This window comes from Salmo salar, chromosome ssa07 (genome assembly GCF_905237065.1).
Source record: "Salmo salar chromosome ssa07, Ssal_v3.1, whole genome shotgun sequence".
Classification (NCBI taxonomy): Eukaryota; Metazoa; Chordata; class Actinopteri; order Salmoniformes; family Salmonidae; genus Salmo; species Salmo salar.
This window is the reverse complement of record NC_059448.1, coordinates 42,079,195-42,101,617: the sequence shown is the minus strand read 5'-3', so window position 1 is coordinate 42,101,617 and position 22,423 is coordinate 42,079,195. Positions and strand designations below refer to the sequence as shown.

The 22,423-nt window shown below is 45.4% G+C and overlaps 1 protein-coding gene across 7 annotated transcripts; it reads right to left on the bottom strand.

The window, feature by feature from the left end:
- Window positions 1-282: 282 nt before the first annotated feature.
- LOC106609311 (importin-8) lies at window positions 283-14,870 on the bottom strand. 7 transcript variants are annotated; one of them, XM_014207980.2, is made up of 26 exons: window positions 14,556-14,870; window positions 10,142-10,223; window positions 9,679-9,835; window positions 9,272-9,430; window positions 8,862-9,018; window positions 8,635-8,724; window positions 8,419-8,513; window positions 8,221-8,305; window positions 7,954-8,088; window positions 7,507-7,606; window positions 7,280-7,356; window positions 7,041-7,157; window positions 6,856-6,945; window positions 6,433-6,468; window positions 5,998-6,163; window positions 5,719-5,879; window positions 5,037-5,162; window positions 4,229-4,304; window positions 3,546-3,671; window positions 3,284-3,381; window positions 3,098-3,193; window positions 2,649-2,869; window positions 2,132-2,334; window positions 1,126-1,356; window positions 823-952; window positions 283-580 (listed from the first exon to the last, which is right to left on the bottom strand). In XM_014207980.2, coding segments are annotated over exons 1-26 (3,129 nt in total). In that variant the 5' UTR covers window positions 14,670-14,870; the 3' UTR covers window positions 283-579. The 7 variants fall into 7 exon arrangements, with proteins under 7 accessions (XP_014063455.2, XP_014063456.2, XP_014063457.2 ...); XM_014207981.2 differs by having other exon boundaries at window positions 4,238-4,304; XM_014207982.2 differs by lacking the exon at window positions 14,556-14,870 and adding an exon at window positions 11,199-11,421.
- Window positions 14,871-22,423: the final 7,553 nt, after the last annotated feature.

The window sequence follows — 22,423 nt, the reverse complement described above, 5'->3', positions numbered from 1 at the left end:
GATTTTGTGTACAATACTTACATTCACACAGTTACAGAATCACAGACCCAAGGACTGCACTGGAAGATGAATTTGCTGGTCAGTGATCTCTCTCTCTCTCTCTCTCTCTCTCTCTCTCTCTCTCTCTCTCTCTCTCTCTCTCTCTCTCTCTCTCTCTCTCTCTCTCTCTCTCTCTCTCTCTCTCTCTCTCTCTCTCTCTCTCTCTCTCTCTCTCTCTCTCTCTCTCTCTCTCTCTCTCTCTCTCTCTCTCTCTCTCTCTCTCTCTCTCTCTCTCTCTCTCTCTCTCTCTCTCTCTCTCTCTCTCTCTCTCTCTCTCTCTCTCTCTCTCTCTCTCTCTCTCTCTCTCTCTCTCTCTCTCTCTCTCTCTCTCTCTCTCAAAGTCCTGGTGTTATGTCTCTGGTGGGTCTCCACCCAGTTCAGTTATGGTTCTAGATGGCCCGGTCTTGGTGGGATCAGTAAAGTCTAGATCTGATCTGGACTGAAACAGTTCTTGGTGTATTTTAAATCCACTTCAGATCAGGCCAGAACTCTGCTGCTACACCTCCTTCCATCCAGGCCTCCAGCCATGTCTCTTACAGCTCTGAAACCACATGACACCGTGTTAGGACTCAACGGAATGGAAAATACAGCATACTTGTCAAAATACATGTTTAAATCAACAACCTTTTACTGTTGTATTTTGTATTTTCCACCTTGCATCCTTATTCTTCAGCCTCACCATCTCCCAACCCATTGGCTCTTGGCCCTCTGTCCGTCCCTCCCCCCACATTGGTCCCCCGTCCTCTCTCCCCATTGGCCCCCCCGTCCTCTCTTCTGCCTCACCATTGGCCCTTGGTGGCGGTGCTCCTCCTCTGCTGGGACAGGCTGTAGATCTCCTGCAGCTGTTTCTTCTGGTCATCACTGAGGGGCGTGGTCAGAGACTGGTACCAAGGCTGGTCAGTGTTCTGGACCCCTATAGTACACACAGGATAGAGTAAGGGTGAGATGCCTGTGTGTGTGGGCGCGCGTGCATGTATGTATGCATGCATATTTGTTTTTCCTGTGTGTGTGTGTGTGCGCACAAGTAGCTGTGTGTGTGTGTGTGTGTGTGAGAGAGTTGGTGTGTGTAGATGGGTAACCACTTACTGAGTAGGGCAGCGGTGAAGAACTGGTACTCGTCCTCTCCATTGTCATAGTCCAGGGGCGTGTTGTACTCCTCCAGGGGTGTCCCCTCCAGCCCCTCTTCATCCCAGTAGTCTTCATCATCATCCTCCTCCTCCTCATCGTCGTCCTCGTGGCCTACGGGTGTGCAGGTCTGCTGTTGCATCATGGCGTTACGGTTCTCATTCACCTCGTCCTCATCGCTAGGGATCTCCTCTGTGGACACAACACACGTGCAGACAGACAGACAGGCAGAAAAGCAGGATGAATAGAAAAAGATTACCTTTCACCTTTTTGAAAGGCACAATTTTTCTTAATGCCATTTTAAATATGCCAAATTACAGTAACAGCTGCTTAGCTAACATACCTAACAATTTCCTTCATCCTAACCTTCCCTGAACCCTGCTGTTCCCAATAACACTCCTATATTCCCAGAAGGTAAATTAACTCAAATGGAGCGAATATGGAGACTAAATGTGACAGAGGAACACTCCAAGTCATTCCCTCTGAGATAGTCTCATCTACTACCTTTGTGTCTGACTGCACAACAACACTACAACCCCCAGAAGCACTCTGAATATTCTGGAACTCCAGGTTCTTTACACTTGACTGAGGAATGCCAGCACAGCTGCCCCGCGGCATGTAGGGAAATGTAGTGATGATATGACCTGAAGGCAGAGTGAGAAGTCAAGCGAGAGAGAGAGAGAGGTCCAGAGGTGTTGAAACCTGACCATAGATGTGTAAAGCAACACACATGAACAGCTGAGGACTGATTCCTACCACATCCATAGCTAGGGTTAGTAGTGTCTTAATCTTCTACCATTGACATTATCCCTGGCCCTACCCAATGGCTTCCAAGAAGCGGGTTTGATTCAACAGCATTAGCATCGCTCTTTTCCTTTCCTCTCCTCCTCTCTTGCCTGTTCTCCCCATTCCCCTCTCATTTGTCCTGTCTCCTCTCCTCCTCTGTCGCCCGTTTCCCTCCTCTCACCGTTCTGGTCTTCCTCCGGTACCCCAGTGCAGGCCAGAAGGTCTGGCTTGTTGAGGCGGGAGGAGTAAAGGTGTTTGAGCCCCAGGAAGAGGAGCAGGACGCTGGGGACAATCTGAGCCGCTATCTCCTCTACCACCACCGGCCTGGAGGGTAGCTCCATCAGAACACTCAGTCCGATGATACACATCTTACGGTCATGGAGCCTGGGAGAGAGAGGAGTGGAAAGAGGGAGAGAAAATGAACTCCAGGTAGGTGGTGAATAAATCATGTACAGTGTACTTACTGTAGGAGGTATAAGTATTGCATATCCCTTATGTTTTTACACTGCTATAGGAAGAACACAGTGTGACTCAGCGATAACTAACAATATAGTCGATGAAGTGGACCGTATACAGTGTGGCTCTAGTAGTATTTAGGGCACACGGTTTAGGGCACGTTGTTCATCCACTGTGTACTTTATAGTGGGTATTGTATAGGGCGTCGGACGTAGGGCGCATGGCTTAGTTTATACACTTACCCCAGGAAGAACTCGGTGTCATTCATCCACTGGTTGATGAAGTGAGCGGTGATGGGCTGTGGGGTGTGGGGGAAGTGCATGTTGTCCAGCGTGTGGATGAGCAGGGCTGGGTTGTAGTAGAGAGCAGCGATGGCCACCTGCAGACACATGGTCCTCAGCTCACTGGACTTCACACCTCGGGTTAGCCGCTCCAACACAGCCTCCACGAACAACGGGATACACTGGAGGAAGGGGGGAGAGAGCGAGAGAGAGCAAACAAGAGAGAGACAACTGTGCCAAATCACATGGGGGTGGAGAGAGAAGAATCAATACAATATTGATAGCAATCATCCCTCACAACAGGAGATTGAGGGTATGGAAAGGGAAAGAACGTGCAAACTTGATTTGGGCTGAACTGGGACCACGTCTACCCTTAAATACTACCCAGAAGCCTTCGCGGTCCCTCTCACCTGGTCGATGCCCCTCCCCCGACACTGGAGGATGATGACCTCTAGCAGCTTTGCAGCGTGACACTCTGCATCCTCACCTGCATCACTGGTCAGCACCTACAGCACAGGAGTCAAAGGTCAGAACATCAGACACTTCATCAAACTCTACCTGAACACACACACACACACACACACACACACACTCACCTTTTTGCACATGGTGTATATGACCTCTAAATATTTGGGGTTGGACAGGAGCATGTCTGTATCCACGGTAACGTAGTTGTGCAAAAGAGGCATCATATCTGAAAGAGACCGGACCGTGATCGTCAGCATGTTTGGCCAGTATCAGCGTCACCATCATGCCAGTCGACATTACATTCACTGTGATATTCAATGTTCTCCTAGACAGGCGTGTAAGTCCAATATTCTCACTAACAGGCTGTTGTCCAGTGACTCAGTACTGTACCCGTGAAGTAGTCAAAGCAGTCGTGCTGGAAGACCTCGTAGAGCACAGCCAGTAGCTGCCACATCTGAGGGGAGATGGTCTGGCAGGTCAGCCCAAACGCCAGGGACAGAATCTCCTCGTAGAACTCTGGAGGGGAGAGAGAAGAGGAGGAAACAGATCACAGAATTTATGTTTCCCTTTGAGAGATAAACAATCTTCCACAGTGACCCCCCCACTCTTCTTGAAGGAAACTACCATTATACAGGTTATTAACACAGAGCTGTATTGTCTCCACACACACACACACACACACACACACACACACACACACACACACACACACACACACACACACACACACACACACACACACACACACACACACACACCAATTACAGGCATGAATGGTGCTTGGTCATCTGGGATTTAGGAAGCACAAGGGGAACATCTTTTGGTAATTAGACAGTGCTCATTGTGCGACGGAAATGGACAAGGTGTTATACAAGACAGGGGGGTAGCTCAATGGAACAGGAAAGTGAGATTAATATGGTTATTGTGTAATGTGTGTGTGAAAAGCACACACACACACACACACCCACACACACACACACCCAAAAAAGGTCACACAGAAGAATAGACACACACAGCAAACAAATGAGCATGTGTGTACACACAAAAACAGACAGTGACGTGAGCACACACACCTGCCATACCTATGATGGGCTTCTGCAGCACCAGGCCTATCACCTGTAAACAGATGCCCTCCAACTGCTGAGTGATCTGAGAGAGAGGGGAGACGGAGAGAGGGGAAGAGAGAGAACACGATAACGAGAAGAACGAGAGGCAGTCAAGAGGGTGGGAGAGGAAAGATACAGGCAGAAAGAGAAAGAGATCCCAGGCTAATATCTGTCTGACGTGGGGCTGGCACAATTAACGTAGGACCAACAGTTATGGATAAAATAACAGTCATAAGCGGAAAAATGTGGAGCGAACAGCAGACTCAAGACAGAACGGCAGGGCATTGGTACGGTTGAGTGTTTCAGCGGTAACATGGACTCGTAAACAACGTTATGAAACGTCGTTGCTCCTCGCTGAAATGCACATTGTTCACTCAAATGACGTTAACTGACGTGGCTCCACGGACGCCAGTCCACCCATCATGCCATCGTCGATTTTGAATGGGGACGCCCGTTCTATTCATTCTATTTCTATGGCGGCACACGCAGTCAGGAGCGGAGAGGAAACACGGTTATTACGGAGAGAACAGTCATTTGGCTGGCCAATTACCGCCATCCAAAATTCCATGACCGTCACAGCCCTAGTCTGACATAGCATTTACAGCATGTTCAATAGCACTGTGTGTTCAAACAAAGCAGGGGAGAGGGAGCAAATCAATCACCAATCATCACACATTCAACTGGAGCTTCAGGGGACTAGATTTGGAATAGGGTGAGTGTGTGTGTGTGTACATCTGTAGAATGTGTGAGTGAGTGAGTACACGGTTTGTCTCACCTCCTTGTGATCCTCCATAACAGTGAGTATGGTGTCTATGGTGCTGAGGATCCCCAGAGCCATCACTGTCTTGTCTTCACTCTCCTCATACTCTTCACTCTGTAGCACCTTGGTGAAGATCTCAGCCTGGAGACACACATACGCAGGGGGAGTGAAGGCTTTCGCGTGTTTCGGTTTGGCTGTGCTCGCTTAAAAAATACCTTCGCTTGAAAAACGGGGGGGGGGGGGGGGAGCGACAATAGTACTGTCTGTCCATTTTGAGACGCCATAGCCAAAATAGTCTGAATTAACCTAACTAAAAAAATGTCATGCCTAGGAGATCTGAGTCACGCAATTTTACATCTAACTATGTTTGGTGCAGTATTTCTCCGCTACCGAAGTCGGCTTGCCTCGAGAGAAAAGTGTTCACGAACAGCCGAAAAAACCCCTAGCTGAAGACCAATAAAACCAATCAAACAAACTGTTTCAGATAGGAAGCATGCCTTTACTTACGGACCGACGGACAGACGGACGGACCCACAGACCGACAGGTAAGATGCACTCTTGCTTCTCACTCTTAATGTAGGATCATACTGGTGAAGATCGTATACATACAGACTCTTTCACTCACACACACACACACACACACACACAGAGAGAGAGAGATACTGTTAAACAGTAGAGCAGGCCAGTGGAGGCGTACCAGGTTCTGGGTCATGTCGACGGCGATGACAGCCACTTCCTGGTTGTACTCGCAGATCATCTTCTGAATGACATTAGTGAGGTCATCGTTCTCCGTCTCCTTAATGACGTGGAGCAGCTCCTGCATGACAGGCCGGATGTAGGGCCTGATGTAGACCTTAGCTAAAGAGAGGGAGAGAGAGAGAGGGTTCAGAGTGTGTGTGGGTGTCTGTGCTAGCGACGCTTGTGCATTTGTGTAAGCGTGTGTGCACGTCCATGCGTGTGTGTGTGAACCTCAGACCTTGCTCCTGGTTGCTGACCAGTGTCTGCAAGGCGATAGCAGCCTCCACCTTGACGGGCATCTCCTTGTCTGCTACGAGGCCCTGTTTGACCAGCTCCACCGCATTCCTCAGGACCAACTCGTTATGGAAACGCAGCGGGCTGAACGAATGCAGCACCCAGCACGACTGAAGACAAACACAGGGTCACAAATCACTGATCTATATACCACATGGATGGGCATCGCTATCAGCGTGGAGCCGATCCACATTATGTACAAATCAGCACTGTCCACTTCCAGTCACCAAAATGTGCAGTGGTGCTTCCCAACACGATCACCAGCCTGAAGATGGCCAGTAAGTAAAATAGCAGGGGTGAGGAGGGTAAAGAAATGCAGAAAGGGGAAGGGGGATGTTTATTCAATATAAAACAGGACTGACAGACCATTCTGACTCACATGGATGGACTGTAGGGAATGTAGCACCCAACAGGACTGTAGGTATAAAGAGGGAAGGAGCCATTTTAAAGATCGAAGAACTGCTAACACACAATCACACACATCATTTAATTTTTTTACCTTTATTTAACTAGGCAAGTCAGTTAAGAAAGCAAATTCTTATTTTCAATGACGGCCTACCGGGTAACAGTGGGTTAACTGCCTTGTTCAGGGGCAGAACGACAGATTTTTACCATATCAGCTCGGGGATTCAATCTTGCAACCTTTCGGTTACTAGTCCAACGCTCTAACCACTAGGCTACCTGCCGCCCTACATGTTCTTACACACCCATTCTCAGCTCCATGAGAAGAGTTGGGTTAGAGGGGCCCTGGAGTGAAAGCGCGTGGTGTGTGTGTGTGTGTGTGTGTGTGTGTGTGTCTCACCCTGGCCCGGAGGTATCCCAGAGGGGAGTTGAGTAGAGGGAAAACGTAGTTCTGTAACATCAGCTCCATCTGCTCCCTGTACACCCTCTTCTACAGGACGACAACAGGAAGAGAGGACTCAGTCACAGATAGACTAAACAGGCCATAAAACAAGAGGGGAAAGTACAGACACACACACTGCTGACCTTCAGGAGGAGTTCGGCCAGTGAGCCGATGACGTGCAGCGCCCCATCCTTCCTGCGGGGGTCAGCAGAGGGCTCCATCATGATCTGGTGGCAGAACTCCATCATCTGGGGAAGAACCTGGGAAGGGGTGGGGGGGCAGAGCAGTGATGCAAGTCATATCAGAGAAGACTCAGTTAAGGAAATGAGGAAAGTAAGCTATTTAGGAGTGCTGGGTAGTTTTTGTTTGGTTCTCCACTCACCTCCTTCCTCTTGCGGGCTGCTTTACACAGGAGGCTCTGGGCGGCGGTGGCAGGGAGGGCATGGTCATCATACACATCTGGAACAGAGAAACAAACCCAGCCGAGCTCACAATTTTCACTATGTCTATTCTATGGAAGCCATACATTTTCAAATCTAACATGTCATTATGTATACTGACCATACAATGTCCCACTACCTCCGTAACTAGGAACGTGTGTGTACTCACTGAACTTCATGCGGATGTACTCGTATGGATCCTCCTGCCACAGTTTCTCATCCTCGTCTTTGTAACACATTAGAGGGAAGATCACCTCCTGGCTGATGGTCTGTGGAACACACAGTACACACACACACTCAGGTTAACTACTAAAAGTGGAATTGTAACATCGTTTTCAGAAGCATAGCAGTATTCTGATTAGCTCGATTACTAAGTATATAAAACAGCTGATCTAAATGCTGACATAAAGATTAGACAAATTGAACTTTGACCATCACCTGCCACATACTGTAACTCAATCCAAAGTTGTAATGTCACAACTTTATAACAGACACACCACCATAATAACAATGTGTAATTTCACACATAATCCCACATTTGTGATGGAAAACCACTATATATATATATATATATATATATATGGGGTACAGGTGTAGTGGTGTCTGTCTGACCCGCCTGCATGTGCGGCTTCATGTGTTTCCAGGTGAGGGAGTGAGACAGGCCCTGGTTCAGGTAGTTAAGAGACTTCTGGAGGACGTGAGGCGTGACATACTGCTTCTGACGGTGTTGGTCCAGCACCTTCAACAGGACCTGAAGGAGACCACCCAGAGACGAGGTCACATCAGATCGTACGGTGTCAGACTAAAACAGAAGACTACTGCCACACACACACACACACACACACACACACGATGTCATATTTAGAGTGTTACAAACTCTTACCTGTTGGATCCCTACAGCGTAGGTCTTCAAGAAAAAGTCTGCAAACTCAAAGTACTCCTTTGTCACGTTGCCTGGGCTTCCGTACCTACCGCACAAGTACAGAACAACATGGTTAGACTGAAAAAAAAAATCCAACGATCCACAAACACACAAACATATTCACGTCAACACACAAATACATCTCCCGTGCCCCCTCACCTCTCGAACAGTCTGGTGACGATGTGTAGGGCCCACTTCTTACTCTTCCACCACACCAAGTCAGGACGGTCGTCCTCATCCACCTCCAACGTCTCCTAGCAACACACACACACACACACACACACCAGAGGTTCGCTACTCCCCTTCAATAAAAAGAGGTCGAAGAATTCGCAGAAGGCAGGTCTACACAATGAAGAAGGATGAAATTAAACTTACTGGGGGAACATCTCTGTCCATAACAGCTCTGAGGACCTCCATCCACTGGGTAATGACTGTGTTATTAATCAGCTGGAGAGGCAGGGAGTACTGCAGGAGCAGAGTAGAGACACGCTGGTATTAGTATCACACAAAGGTGCACACGCATGCCACGTGCAGTCAGTCCACAGACACTTGCACGCACAGTCAGTCTGTCGGTCACGTACACACACAGTCCCTTCTCTCACCTGTACGAGTGCGTGGAAGATCTTGAGGATCTGTTTCTGTATGAGGACGGAGAAGATGGTGCCGTCAGGCAGTAGCTGGGTGATGAGCTGCTGTATACGGGGCAGGAAGATCTGCATGGCTGCTAGCAACGGATCCCTCTCGTCCGCCTTCTTATACCTGACACACACACACACACACACACACACACCAGCAAAAGACAGCACGCAGACGTGATATCGTCGACAACAGGCTGGGTGCAATGACTGAAAAATGTAAATGGAATAATCATTTATATCATTCAGCTTATACACTAGAACTACTAAACTAGGACTGAAAATGGTGGCTCAAAACACAGCATCGTTACGACTTGGTCACTAGTGAGAGTGACGGGTCCTCAGGTGGGACAAACAGCGCCGGTTGGTTGACTCACTCGTATGTCTTGACCAGCTGGTAGAGGGCCAGCAGGCTGCCGTACCAGCTGCTACTGTTCTGAGACTGCAGGTACAGGCCGATCTTATCCACTATGGCCGTCCAGCGCCCAGGGAAGTCGTGCTTTATGATGGCTCGCAAACACACTGTCAACTGGGCCCTGGGAGAGAGAATACACACACACATACATCAGCATTGTATTCTGTCTATAACATGCCATCACTAAATGATCCTCCCATCCCTCTTCATTGGGCACTTGTAGTCACAGATTATCTATACAGTCAAGTGACCCGGTTTCAAAGGCTCTAGGTAGAGCAGAGGACCAGAGCAGGGCACCACCTGCCCTGAGTATCAGGCTAAGAGGTAAGGGTTAGTGGGTTAAGGGAGGTAAATGAGGTTAGGACCCACCGGATAGACTCGGGACACTGGATAATGCCCTCCACGATGTTGTCTCTGATCTGCGTGCGGTCGTTCTCGTGGATGTTGAAGGGGAACACCACCTCCCCTAGAGAGGGCTCGCGGTCCTGCCAGTACTGGCTCACCATGTTCTTTAGGTAGATGGCCGCTGGCGAACAGAGATCACTCAGACTGGCAAGACTGACACAATTCTACCTTACAATTCATTCATTCATTCAGTGTGCCAGTTTCCCGGACACAGATTAAGCTTAGTCCTGGACTAAAAAGCATGCTCGATGAAGAATCTTCATTGAAAGTGATCTTTTGTCCAGGACTAGGCTTAATCTGTGTCCGGGACGTCGGTCCAAAGTGAGACTATTATCAGTGTTGTTTATAGTTGTTGCATTGGTCCAGTGATGTTTTAAAAACAGCCAGATGCAGGTCTTTATGTAATGTTCTGGGGCAGGGTTTTTACCTGCTTGGCGAACAGGGAACTCCACCTGTTCAGACACAATGATCTGGAGCAGAGTCGGGGCGAAGTTGATGATCTTGTACGACTGGAACACACAAAATAAGACACTGCTTTTTAAAATGAGCTCAACCCAAATAGGACCACGTACAGTCAAGCGCCTGACTACTTCAGCGGTCAGTTTCACATCTAGAGCACACAGTGAGCACAGTGGTCAAAACCATTATATGACGACAGAGCGGAGTGTAAGGAGGTGGATTCCCCGGTTGTTTGTTGAGGTCAATACTAACTGAAGAACAAGGAAAATACAGAGCAGGTGAAGCATGTAGCCTATTCGCTTGCCAGACCAGTTATCAGATTTAAGGTAGTAAAAAAGAGCCATGGTCTGTCAAAGATATAACCAGCAAACAACAATTAAAAAAGGAGGGATATTTTGTACCGAATGCTTTCTCTTTACCTTGCTCTTTCTTTATCTCCCTCTATCCCTCCTCCTCTCCCTGTCAGAACTGCTCCTCCGCTGCAGAACAGTCAGCGTTCTGTCTCCAGCAAATTCTCCTAATTTCACTTGGTTGCGTCACTGACTGACAGGCATTTCATACACACACCAATAATTTGTCCTGATTAGAATTCACCGGTCAAATCCAATGAACCGTCAAAATTGTAAACTTTTACTATCGCTGGCTGAAATTGCTGCAATTGTTACAACGTTTCAACTCGCGCGTGACGTCTACAATTACAATCCAATCGGACACTTGCTAGCTACATTGTTTCACGATCAGCCCCATCTCCGGACTGTTGCACAGTGTGCGCACACTCCCTCACAATTCTATTGTTCTCCGGTGCAACAGTTTGTGTTGCCAGTTACATCACATGTCAATCTACTGTTTCGTGTCCTACACAATAAACAGAGAGATGCAAACATAAGTCCTTCTATAACTTATCATTGATCCCGAAACACGGCCTTATTGCGATCCAAATCATAAACACGGACAACCCTTTCTGGAAATTGGTTCATGCTGACCGGATAACAAAAACAACAAAGTTATTTTGGGCATCCACCCACCTGATTGAGTTCGTTTTCAGCCGCTATCCGGAGGTTGCGATCTATCGTCCCTTTCAGGGCTTGAATTATACGATTGGGATCCATAATGTCAAATCCAGGTCTAATCGAGTGGTAATTTCTATGTTTCACAATCACATATATGAACTGCTCCAGATTCAGCAAAGCGTTATGGAACTGCCCTAGCCCTGCCCCATTTTACCGGCAATCAGCAGGCGGTGGACGCAAAGCAATGTAAATAGTGTCGATTTACGGTAGCACTTCTTTCTTCTTCTCTCTGTAATAGGTATGGACAGTGCAACGATTAGACTTTACTGCCACCTTAAGAGCTGGAGTGGTCATGACTGAAAATATCCCTTCAGTCAATCATTTGTGGTAACCTTTGATTTGACGTGATGTTTCTTAACCAGAGGCGTAGGCAAGGGTGGGCCCACTGGGGAGCCAGGACCACCAAATTAGATTTAGCAACAACAAAACTGCTCTTTACTTGTCAGTGTTTCAAACAGGCCATTAGTCTTTTTACGTAAACATGCAAACACCATCATATAGAATTCATAGCAAGCAGTGCACTTAGTCCGATTTGATGAAATATAACAGAACAGATTAACTCACGGGATGGGTGGCCAAAAAGAGCATACTGAAAGCCACACCCCCAATAACCAACCAATATGACTGCATTGAGGCATGTCACTGTGCTTCTATGGCTAAATACACCATGCCACTGCCTACTTCGTTTGTTCATTTGACACAGCTGCCACCTTTTGAAGAAAGCGTGGAGTGAGATTTGCTATGTGAATTTCATTGCCCCCTGGCGCAACTCCTAGACAGGGGGAAATGTTACTATTTTAAAGCTAATTTCCTGCAATTCTATGTATTTTGACATGGCTTAGGCCTATGACCAGGGTAGAAAATATATATTTTTTAAAACACAGGTCAGGCGTATTCAGAATGCGTTGAACATTAAATGAACACTCAAAATTGGACGACTTGCTACTTTGCAATTTTTGGTGGGTGAAATGTAAAGTATGCCAAAAAAATGTAAACACTTTTTTAGGTGGTTTGACACTTTATTCAGACAGTAATGAAATCAGATAGGGAGACAGGCCAATGCTAGAAACGGTGGGAAGGTTGGAAGCAGGGATTAATCCCTGTTCTCAGGTGGAAAGTAGTGTGCAACATGTGGCAGGGTGTTACCGCTACATCAAGATTTTGGCCAGGACATTTTAATGGTTGATGGCAGTGGGTCTCCTTGTCCATATACTACTTTCAAGGTAAGGACGCCACAGACTAGTACACGTCCCAAGGCCTGGAAATGATTGATTTCCCACTCCAGGATGGAGAAGCTGACTTCATTATAGTATGGGGATTCTAGTGAGGGGATATAGGTAGCACCCAGGAGGGCATTTCTCCGTTAAGATCATTTCCTTTTGAATTTCTAGCCAAATGTAAAATGTTCCTGTTTTGATTAATTTAATAGAGTGATTTAGGTCTGCTCTATACAAAATTAGCATACCCTGAGTCCCTTCCCTGTTTCACAGCTGGTAGTTTGGTGGATGGGACTATCAACTCTCTGTAACCTAGAGGGAAACCAGTGGGTCCGTCTCCTCTATACCATGTTTCTTGTAGGATGACAATGTCTGTATTTCTGATTTCTTTGGTGAAATCCAGCTTCCTGCTCTTTATGCCAAAGGCAGATGACCTCAGCCCTCGGATATTCCAGGAGATAATGAAGGCTTTTCCATAAAGTGTCCAATGTTGTTGGTCGTTTGGTTTGGGGGATGTTGATTGGTTGGGGTGGGGGTGTGGCGCTGTGCTCTGGATGTAAGTCCTCTCGGCGTGAGTCCACTATGTGTAGGTCGAGGGGGAATTTGTTTTAGAGAATTTGGCAGTATGTCCAACCGGCCCCACAACGTATAACCATGCCAGTCCAGGACCTCCACATCTGGCTTCCTCACCTGCGGGATCGTCTGAGACTCAGACAGCTGATGAAACTGAGAAGCATTTACCCTTTATTTTAGCCCATTGTTAAGAATGAGAATTGTTGCACTGATCATGCCAAAATAAATAGATAATATCTCCTTAAGACAAGTAGACATTAAATCTGCCACGACACCCAAGCCAAATGTTTTTATATTTATTGTCCCCTTCCCTCTAGAATCAAACTCACACTTTCGGGTTCACAATCTGTTTAACAAAATGTACATAGCTACAAATCAGGTCACCCTACCAAACGTCCCTGCTAAAACATACTGTAGGTCTGGTGCTGCCTTTTCGCTGTCAGAGCCTAAATGCCAATCTCTAAATCGACTTTAGTACATGCTGTCTAAAGGTTGCCTTGTGCAATGGGGACGGGAGTAAAAACATAACTTTGTTGACAATACTGTACATAAAACAGAATTACTCTTTTCACAGTTTCATCAACTGAGTGGATAACTTTCTTGATCTCCATTCAACTCCAATCTTGAGGGGCGTTTCTTTAAAACATCCATCCAATCCCTTACATAACTAGACCAGTCATATGCTACAATGTGCCGCAGTTCACAGTGCTGTGGCAAGACGAGACATGACAAGAGGTTACGCACGTGATATTAAATTGCAGGCGCAGATGCTCCGATTTCAAAACAATTTGGAGCATAGATGAAAAGTTAACTCGCCGACTATACAATGGACGAAATATTTAAATAAAATCTGTACTTTTCAATGCGTGAGATAAGAGGTGTGTGGTGAGTGCGTGAGAAGAGGGTCAAATGCATAGTTGGCTGGTCTGGATTTAGCGAACAAGACGGCAAATAATCCTGTGCCCTTATCACAGTCAACACCTCGTTTTTAGCTTTAAAAATAATACATTCTCTAAGCGCAAAATGTGTAGAACAGCATGAGATGAGCAATAAAACTGCACATTTCCTCTATGCCCCTGTTTTACAATTTCCTGCAACATTCTCTCAGCCCTTATTCAACATTCTATTCTCGCTTGTAGAGTTCGTGAGAGGAAACTTTCCTGATTCAAACGCTAGTTTCTGCCTGAAGTAGAATTCAATGTAATTTAACGTCGGGCTTCCAGTCTACGCTCAGCCCTACTTATAAGTAGACTACACTTAGTATAACATGGGTAGCCTTCACAAAACACATTTTATTAGGATATTTTAGTCCTCATAAGGACTCATCTTTCAAGAGTCCTTAACATTAAAATACATGAATAACATTGATACATTTTCTTTGTCGACAGTGTGGTCCTTGGGGAACCGATCTATACATGCCTGTAAAACAGAATGGTGGTGGGGAGTTCCTATTATACATTAGCATAATACAGCATATACTCTCATGGTGTTTCTGGTTGGAATGTAGACAACCTGTACGTACCATACTCAATGAGTGACCTGTCTGGTGAGTATGCAGGCCATGGAAGAACTGCCACATTGTCACCTTCCAGGAATTGTGTGCAGATCCTTGCGACACGGGGCCGTGCATTAGCATGCTGAAACGTGAAGTGATTGCAGCGGAAGAATGGCACGAGAATGGGCCTCCGGATCTCGTCACGGTATGTCTGTGAATTTACATTGTAATCGATAAAATGCAATTTTGTTTGTTGTCCGTAGTTTATGCCTGCCCATACCATAATCACACTGCGACCATGGGACACCGTTCACAACATTGACATCAGCAAACCACTTGCCCACACAACGCCATTCACGTGGTATGCAGTTGAGTCCAGTTGGATGTACTGCCAAATTCTCTAAAACGGTGTTGGAAGCGATTTATGTACACAAGTGTACCTGTTTAATGATTTATGGTTAAGCCATTACATCATGATGTTTAATCAGTTTCTTGATATGCCACACTTGTCAGGTGGATGGATTATCTTGGCAAATGAGAAATGCACATTTTAGAGATACGTTTTGTGCATATGGAACATTTCTGGGATATTTATTAGCGCATGAAAAATGGGACCCAAACACTTTACATGTTGCATTTATGTTCAGTGTAAATACATTTAAAACATCACAGCCTACATATCAGTATATACACACACAAAACAATCTAGGTTAAATAGGGGAGCAGTATTGTGCAATGAGGTGTTGCTTCGTTTTTTTTTTTTAAAAACCTCCTTTGCTGTCCACTTGAGCAATCTGAGATGGAACCGAGTTCCTTGCAATGATGGCTCTAAATAATACTGTACGTTTTCTTGAATTTGTCCTGGATTTGGGGACTGAAAAGATCCATGTCTGGTGGGGTAAGTCTGTGTGTAAATTGACTATGCAAACGATTGGGAATTGAACACTCCCAATTGAAAGAAAAGTGATGGTCAATGTCTCCTCTACCTTTTTGCCAAGAGACTGGAATGCATAGTATTGACATTAACCCTCTGACAATACCGATTAAGATGTGCCTCAGTTCTGGGCCAGCAACAGTTTTTCTAGGCCCTTTGCAGCACCTGACCATATAACTGGGCAATAATCAAGATAAGAGTACATTAGAGCCTCCAGGACTTGCTTTGTGGAGTGTGGTGTCAAAAAAGAAGAGCATCTCTCACAGACAGACCTCTCCCAGGCTTTACAACCATGGAATCAATATGTTTATGACCATGACAGTTTACAATCCAAGGTAACACCAAGTAATTTCGTCTCCTCAACAGAAACATTATTAATGATCAGATTCAGCTGAGGTCTAGAACTTAGGGAATTATTTTTACCAAATACAGTGCTCTTAGAGATGTTCCAGACTAGTTTATTACTGGTCACCCATTCTAAAACTGACTGGAACTCTTTGTTTAGGGTTGCAGTGATTTCACTAACTGTGGATGCTGAGCCCATAGGGTTGAATCATCAGCATACATAAACACACAGGCTTTGTTTTAATGCCAGTGGCAGGTCATTAGTAAAAAATAGAAAAGCATAGAGGGCGCACCACACTTTAGATGTTTAACATTAGAGATGCATCCATTAAAGAGAACCCTCTGATCTATTAGATAGATGGCTCTGAATCTGATATGGCAGAGGTTGAAATGTCATAACAAGTATTTTTCAACACGTTGTGGTCAATAATATCAAAAGGCTGCACTGAAATTTAACAGTACAGCTCCCACAATCTTTTATTATATATATATATATATATATATTTTTTTTTACCCCTTTTTCTCCCCAATTTCGTGATATCCAGTTACGATCTTGTCTCATTGCTGCTACTCCCACGGCTGGTTGTGACACAGCCTGGAGTCGTTGAAAATATGTATTTTCCAGATGTTGAAATCAGGCACATTTTTGGTTCTGAATGAAAGTTGAAAATAAGTCATTTATAAACATCAAGGCTATGATTGGTTCAGATTTGGTCTGGACCAGACCAAAATTATCCGTGGATGTTGAAATCAAGGCCGGTCTGGACACCACCAAATCTGAGCCAAACATAGACGTCAATGATTGGTTCAGCTTTGGTCCGGAAGTACCAAAAACCAATGTTCAGTTGATGTAGAAGTCAAGGCCCTTCCGGAACTGCACCAAAAAATAAAAACTTCCAAAAGGTATCAGCGTCGGTCCGTGCTTACTGCGGTGTAGACTAGAGTGTTGCCTTTAATGAATGCCCATCTTTTTGGTAGCATACAGTTTGCAAAACATAAAAACTATGTCCGGACAGGACCAAACAAAGATGTTTGCTCGTGCTTACTGGGGTGTAGCCTACAATGTCGGCCAGCAAGGGAATGTTATGAATGCACACCCATGTGGTAGGTCCACAGTTTGTAAAACAGGCCATTGCATTGGCTTTATTAGTCCTGATTGCTTTGACTATGTAAACTGAACATCAGCTACCCAACTTTATCGGGAGTTATCGCAAGCCTATTTGCAATGTCTTTACACAGCGGAAAATGCAATAGTATTTTCTTTTTCACTATGATCAGCTTGTCAACAAACAAAAAAAACTTACGGACACAAACTTAAACCACTAATCATGCCAATGGGGTAAAACTCCTGGACGTATTTTTAGGATACTTTGTTAATTAACATGACAGCGCATATTTTTGATAGAGGGCCATTTAGGTTAGACTATTTGATCGGAGAAAGCTTCATGATGTAAAAAGTGTCCGTCTCATTAAATTGTCATACATTTTATATCCAGCCTGTAGGCTACAGAAAAGGCCACATACTTTCGTCCATATCCTATATCTGCTACATGATGTATGTACATTTTTTGGACGGCATGTTGGTGGAGCGCTGCGTCTCTGGAGAGGCGCGCTGGGAATGGACAAGCAAACTATTTGGCGTCCCTGCCTTTGACAAAGTGGGCACTGCTTATTAAAGGGCGGCGTCAGAAATCACCTAAAAAGCCTATATGCCACTGGTTGAGAGATTGTTTTTGGTCAGAATTATGTGAGGTTGTGTGTTGTTGGTGAGCCTTTGGTCAGTTTAGCTCAGAAAAGGCCGCCCTCGTCAATCTGCTGCCACAGGCGGCGGCCTAATCCTACCTACAGAGCGGACCGGCCGTGCGGCTGCCATCCTCAGTAGCGTTCTAAATTGTCAAAAACAGGGGTTTCTCATTTATGGACAATACATTTTTCCTCCTCACCCAAACTAACATTAGAATTTTAAATTACAATGCTTTTCTTTCATTATTAGGCATTTCGTGCATGAATAGGATGGCTCACAGTTTGTTGTTGGCGTTTCATGACTGTTTGCTACTGAAACAGTAATTAAAGTAATTGGCACCATCAAAAGGTTGTGATAAATGAGCAATCTGATTCAATGCAAAATACACTGCTCAAAAAAATAAAGGGAACACTAAAATAACACATCCTAGATCTGAATGAATGAAATAATCTTATTAAATACTTTTTTCTTTACATAGTTGAATGTGCTGACAACAAAATCACACAAAAATAATCAATGGAAATCCAATTTATCAACCCATGGAGGTCTGGATTTGGCGTCACACTCAAAATTAAAGTGGAAAACCACACTACAGGCTGATCCAACTTTGATGTAATGTCCTTAAAACAAGTCAAAATGAGGCTCAGAAGTGTGTGTGGCCTCCACGTGCCTGTATGACCTCCCTACAACGCCTGGGCATGCTCCTGATGAGGTGGCGGATGGTCTCCTGAGGGATCTCCTCCCAGACCTGGACTAAAGCATCCGCCAACTCCTGGACGGTCTGTGGTGCAACGTGGCGTTGGTGGATGGAGCGAGACATGATGTCCCAGATGTGCTCAATTGGATTCAGGTCTGGAGAACGGGCGGGCCAGTCCATAGCATCAATGCCTTCCTCTTGCAGGAACTGCAGACACACTCCAGCCACATGAGGTCTAGCATTGTCTTGCATTAGGAGGAACCCAGGGCCAACCACACCAGCATATGGTCTCACAAGGGGTCTGAGGATCTCATCTCGGTACCTAATGGCAGTCAGGCTACCTCTGGCGAGCACATGGAGGGCTGTGCGGCCCCCCAAAGAAATGCCACCCCACACCATGACTGACCCACCGCCAAACCGGTCATGCTGGAGGATGTTGCAGGCAGCAGAACGTTCTCCACGGTGTCTCCAGACAGTCACATGTGCTCAGTGTGAACCTGCTTTCATCTGTGAAGAGCACAGGGCGCCAGTGGCGAATTTGCCAATCTTGGTGTTCTCTGGCAAATGCCAAACGTCCTGCACGGTGTTGGGCTGTAAGCACAACCCCCACCTGTGGACGTCGGGCCCTCATACCACCCTCATGGAGTCTGTTTCTGACCGTTTGAGCAGACACATGCACATTTGTGGCCTGCTGGAGGTCATTTTGCAGGGCTCTGGCAGTGCTCCTCCTGCTCCTTCTTGCACAAAGGCGGAGGTAGCGGTCCTGCTGCTGGGTTGTTGCACTCCTACGGCCTCCTCCACGTCTCCTGATGTACTGGCCTGTCTCCTGGTAGCGCCTCCATGCTCTGGACACTACGCTGACAGACACAGCAAACCTTCTTGCCACAGCTCACATTGATGTGCCATCCTGGATGAGCTGCACTACCTGAGCCACTTGTGTGGGTTGTAGACTCCGTCTCATGCTACCACTAGAGTGAAAGCACCGCCAGCATTCAAAAGTGACCAAAACATCAGCCAGGAAGCATAGGAACTGAGAAGTGGTCTGTGGTCCCCACCTGCAGAACCACTCCTTTATTGGGGGTGTCTTGCTAATTGCCTATAATTTCCACCTGTTGTCTATTCCATTTGCACAACAGCATGTGAAATGTATTGTCAATCAGTGTTGCTTCCTAAGTGAACAGTTTGATTTCACAGAAGTGTGATTGACTTGGAGTTACATTGTGTTGTTTAAGTGTTCCCTTTATTTTTTTGAGCAGTATAGTTGAATTAGTCTCTGTCCATAATTTCATTTAAAGTATTTGAAAGCTTTTTTTCTATCATATCTTGTAATTTATCTTGGTTTAATAATACAATTTCTTTTCAGTTTAGTCAATTTCTCAATACAGTAAGTTTGCCAGTCAGATGTGCAGCCAGACTTATTCACTCTTTTTGCCTCATCCCTCAACCAGACGGCTTTAAGTTCTAACAGTCCGTTTCTTATTAGGTACAAGTGTAACCGATGTGAAATGGCTAGTTAGTTAGCGGTGGTGCGCGCTAATAGCGTTTCAATCGGGTGACGTCACTCGCTCTGAGACCTGAAGTAGTTGTTCCCCTTGCTCTGCGCGATGGGTAACGATGCTTCGTGGGTGTCAGTTGTTGATGTGTGCAGAGGGTCCCTGGTTCAAGCCCAGGTTGGGGCGAGGAAAGGGACGGAAGCTATACTGTTAAACAAGCTTATCAATAACTGGAATAAACTACTTTGTAAATGCATCAAGTGCAGTGTCTGGGATGCTCCTCATTACACACATTAGACCACAAATACTTTTTATATCTCCCGACATAGGAATCAGTACAAAACGTTTTTTATGATCTCACACTATTTTAGACCCAGCCTTTGGAACTTTGGCTTTTCTAGATATGTCCATCCAAATACAGCCAAAGGGTCTGGATACAGCTTCAGAGAGTTATGCAGCATTGGTCAAAATGTGATCAATACACGTCGATTTATATAGTTGCTGTGCTGTTTTTAAACACCTTCATAGGTTGATTAATAACCTGAACCAGATTACAGGCACTGCTGATTACAGTGAGCAGTTATCTTAAGACCATTCTATATTCGTTATTTGAAAACCATTCTATATTCGGGTCATCCTTTGCATTATGAACTATTGCTAGTTATCACTTAGTGGCCTATAGCAGCACCCTAAAGAAGAGACTTTAGATGAGGCAGGTGAATGTGCAACCACAACACTTCAACAGCATTAGACATGAGATCCTCTAAACTTTACATGAATACAACTCTGAAAATGTACAACTGAACCATAGGCATTCCTGTCTGTTCGCTAGATGTTATATCCCGGTATTGCTACTGCTGTATCAAAGGGATTATTAGACTGAGACTCAGATGGCCAATATATTAATGTTACTGATTTCATAAACCTTATTTCTAAGGCTACATACAATGAACAAAAAATATAAACGCAACATGTAAAGTGTTGGTCCCCTGTTTCATGAGCTGAAATAAAAGATCCCAGAAATGTTCCATATGGTGAGGAAATAGAATCAATTTTAGAATAAGATTGCAATGTAACAAAATGTGGAAAAAGTGAAGGGGTCTGAATACTTTCCGAATGCACTGGAAGAAGGGATAAAGTGACTAGGCAGAAGGATAGGTAAACTGTAAGAGTGTATGTGAGGAGTTAAAAAATAGTTAGTGCAAAAAGGGTCAATGAGAGTCTGGGTAGCTATTGGTTCAATGTGCTATTAAGGCTTCATATAGGAATGATTGGTGTCACCATATATACAGTCATTAGAGTAACTTACGACAATATACCTAATATCATCCTGTCTGGCCATAGGCTATGTAATCTAAATAGCAACACAACCTTTATAGGCTACTTGAATTGATTTTGGCAAGACAGCTTCAAAATTGTTCCAGTCAGTTGAGCAAAATCCAAAATTAAATCTAGAACCGGCTTCCTATTTCGCAACAAAGCATCCTTCACTCATGCTGCCAAACATACCCTCGTAAAACTGACCATCCTACCGATCCTCGACTTCGGCTATGTCATTTACAAAATAGCCTCCAACACTCTACTCAACAAATTGGATGCAGTCTATCACAGGGCCATCCGTTTTGTCACCAAAGCCCCATATACTACCCACCACTGCGACCTGTACGCTCTCGTTGGTTGGCCCTCGCTTCATATTCGTCGCCAAACCCACTGGCTCCAGGTCATCTACAAGTCTCTGCTAGGTAAAGCCCCACCTTATCTCAGCTCACTGGTCACCATAGCAGCACCCACCCGTAGCACGCGCTCTAGCAGGTATATCTCACTCTCACAAAGCCAATTCTTCCTTTGGCCGCCTCTCCTTCCAGTTCTCTGCTGCCAATGACTGGAACGAACTGCAAAAATCTCTGAAGCTGGAGACTCTTACCTCCCTCACTAGCTTTAAGCACCAGCTGTCAGAGCAGCTCACAGATCACTGCACCTGTACATAGCTCATCTGTAAATAGCCCATCCAATCTACCTCATCCCCATACTGTATTTATTTATCTTGCTCCTTTGCACCCCAGTATCTCCACTTGCAGATTCATCTACTGCACACCCTACCATTCCTGTGTTTAATTGCTATTGTAATTTCTTCACCACCATGGCCTATTTATTGCATTACCCCTCTTATCCTACCTCATTTGCACATGCTGTATACAGATTTTTCTACTGTATTATTGATTGTTTATTCCATGCGTAACTCTGTGTTGTGTGTGTCGAACTGTTTTGCTTTATCTTGGCCAGGTCGCAGTTGCAAATGAGAACTTGTTCAACTAGCCTACCTGGTTAAATAAAGGTGAAATAAAAATGGCCTCTCTCAACCAGAACCCAGGAGATATGCATTTGACACAGGCTTTTTGCGCCCTGTAAGCCTAGCCTACAAACTGAACTGGGCATTTGAGAGGGTAACAGGCAGCATTAATTGCAACCATACAGAGCAGAGGTGGCGCACCACAGGTGCCAGTGGTGAAGCAAATCATTTTTCCTGGGGCCTTTAGTTTTTCCCTGATCTGGTAGCCTAACCAGGTAAAACTCTGGACCTTACACATTGACGTGATTAGACTGTTGTAAAAAGGCTGAATATGGGCTATGGGACTAGAGTTTCTAATCAGGTCACGTGGTAAAAAGAAAACTCCCGGAAAA

Excerpts from the sequence above, each read along its gene's own strand:
- LOC106609311 (XM_014207980.2), bottom strand. The coding sequence starts at position 14,669 with ATGCTAATGCACGGCCCCGTGTCGCAAGGATCTGCACACAATTCCTGG. Across the intron at positions 8,089-8,220 it reads ACGCTGTAGGGATCCAACAG|GTCCTGTTGAAGGTGCTGGA; the intron begins GTAAGAGTTTGT and ends GGTCTCCTTCAG. Across the intron at positions 3,672-4,228 it reads GCCCATCATAGGTATGGCAG|AGTTCTACGAGGAGATTCTG; the intron begins GTGTGTGTGCTC and ends TCTCCCCTCCAG.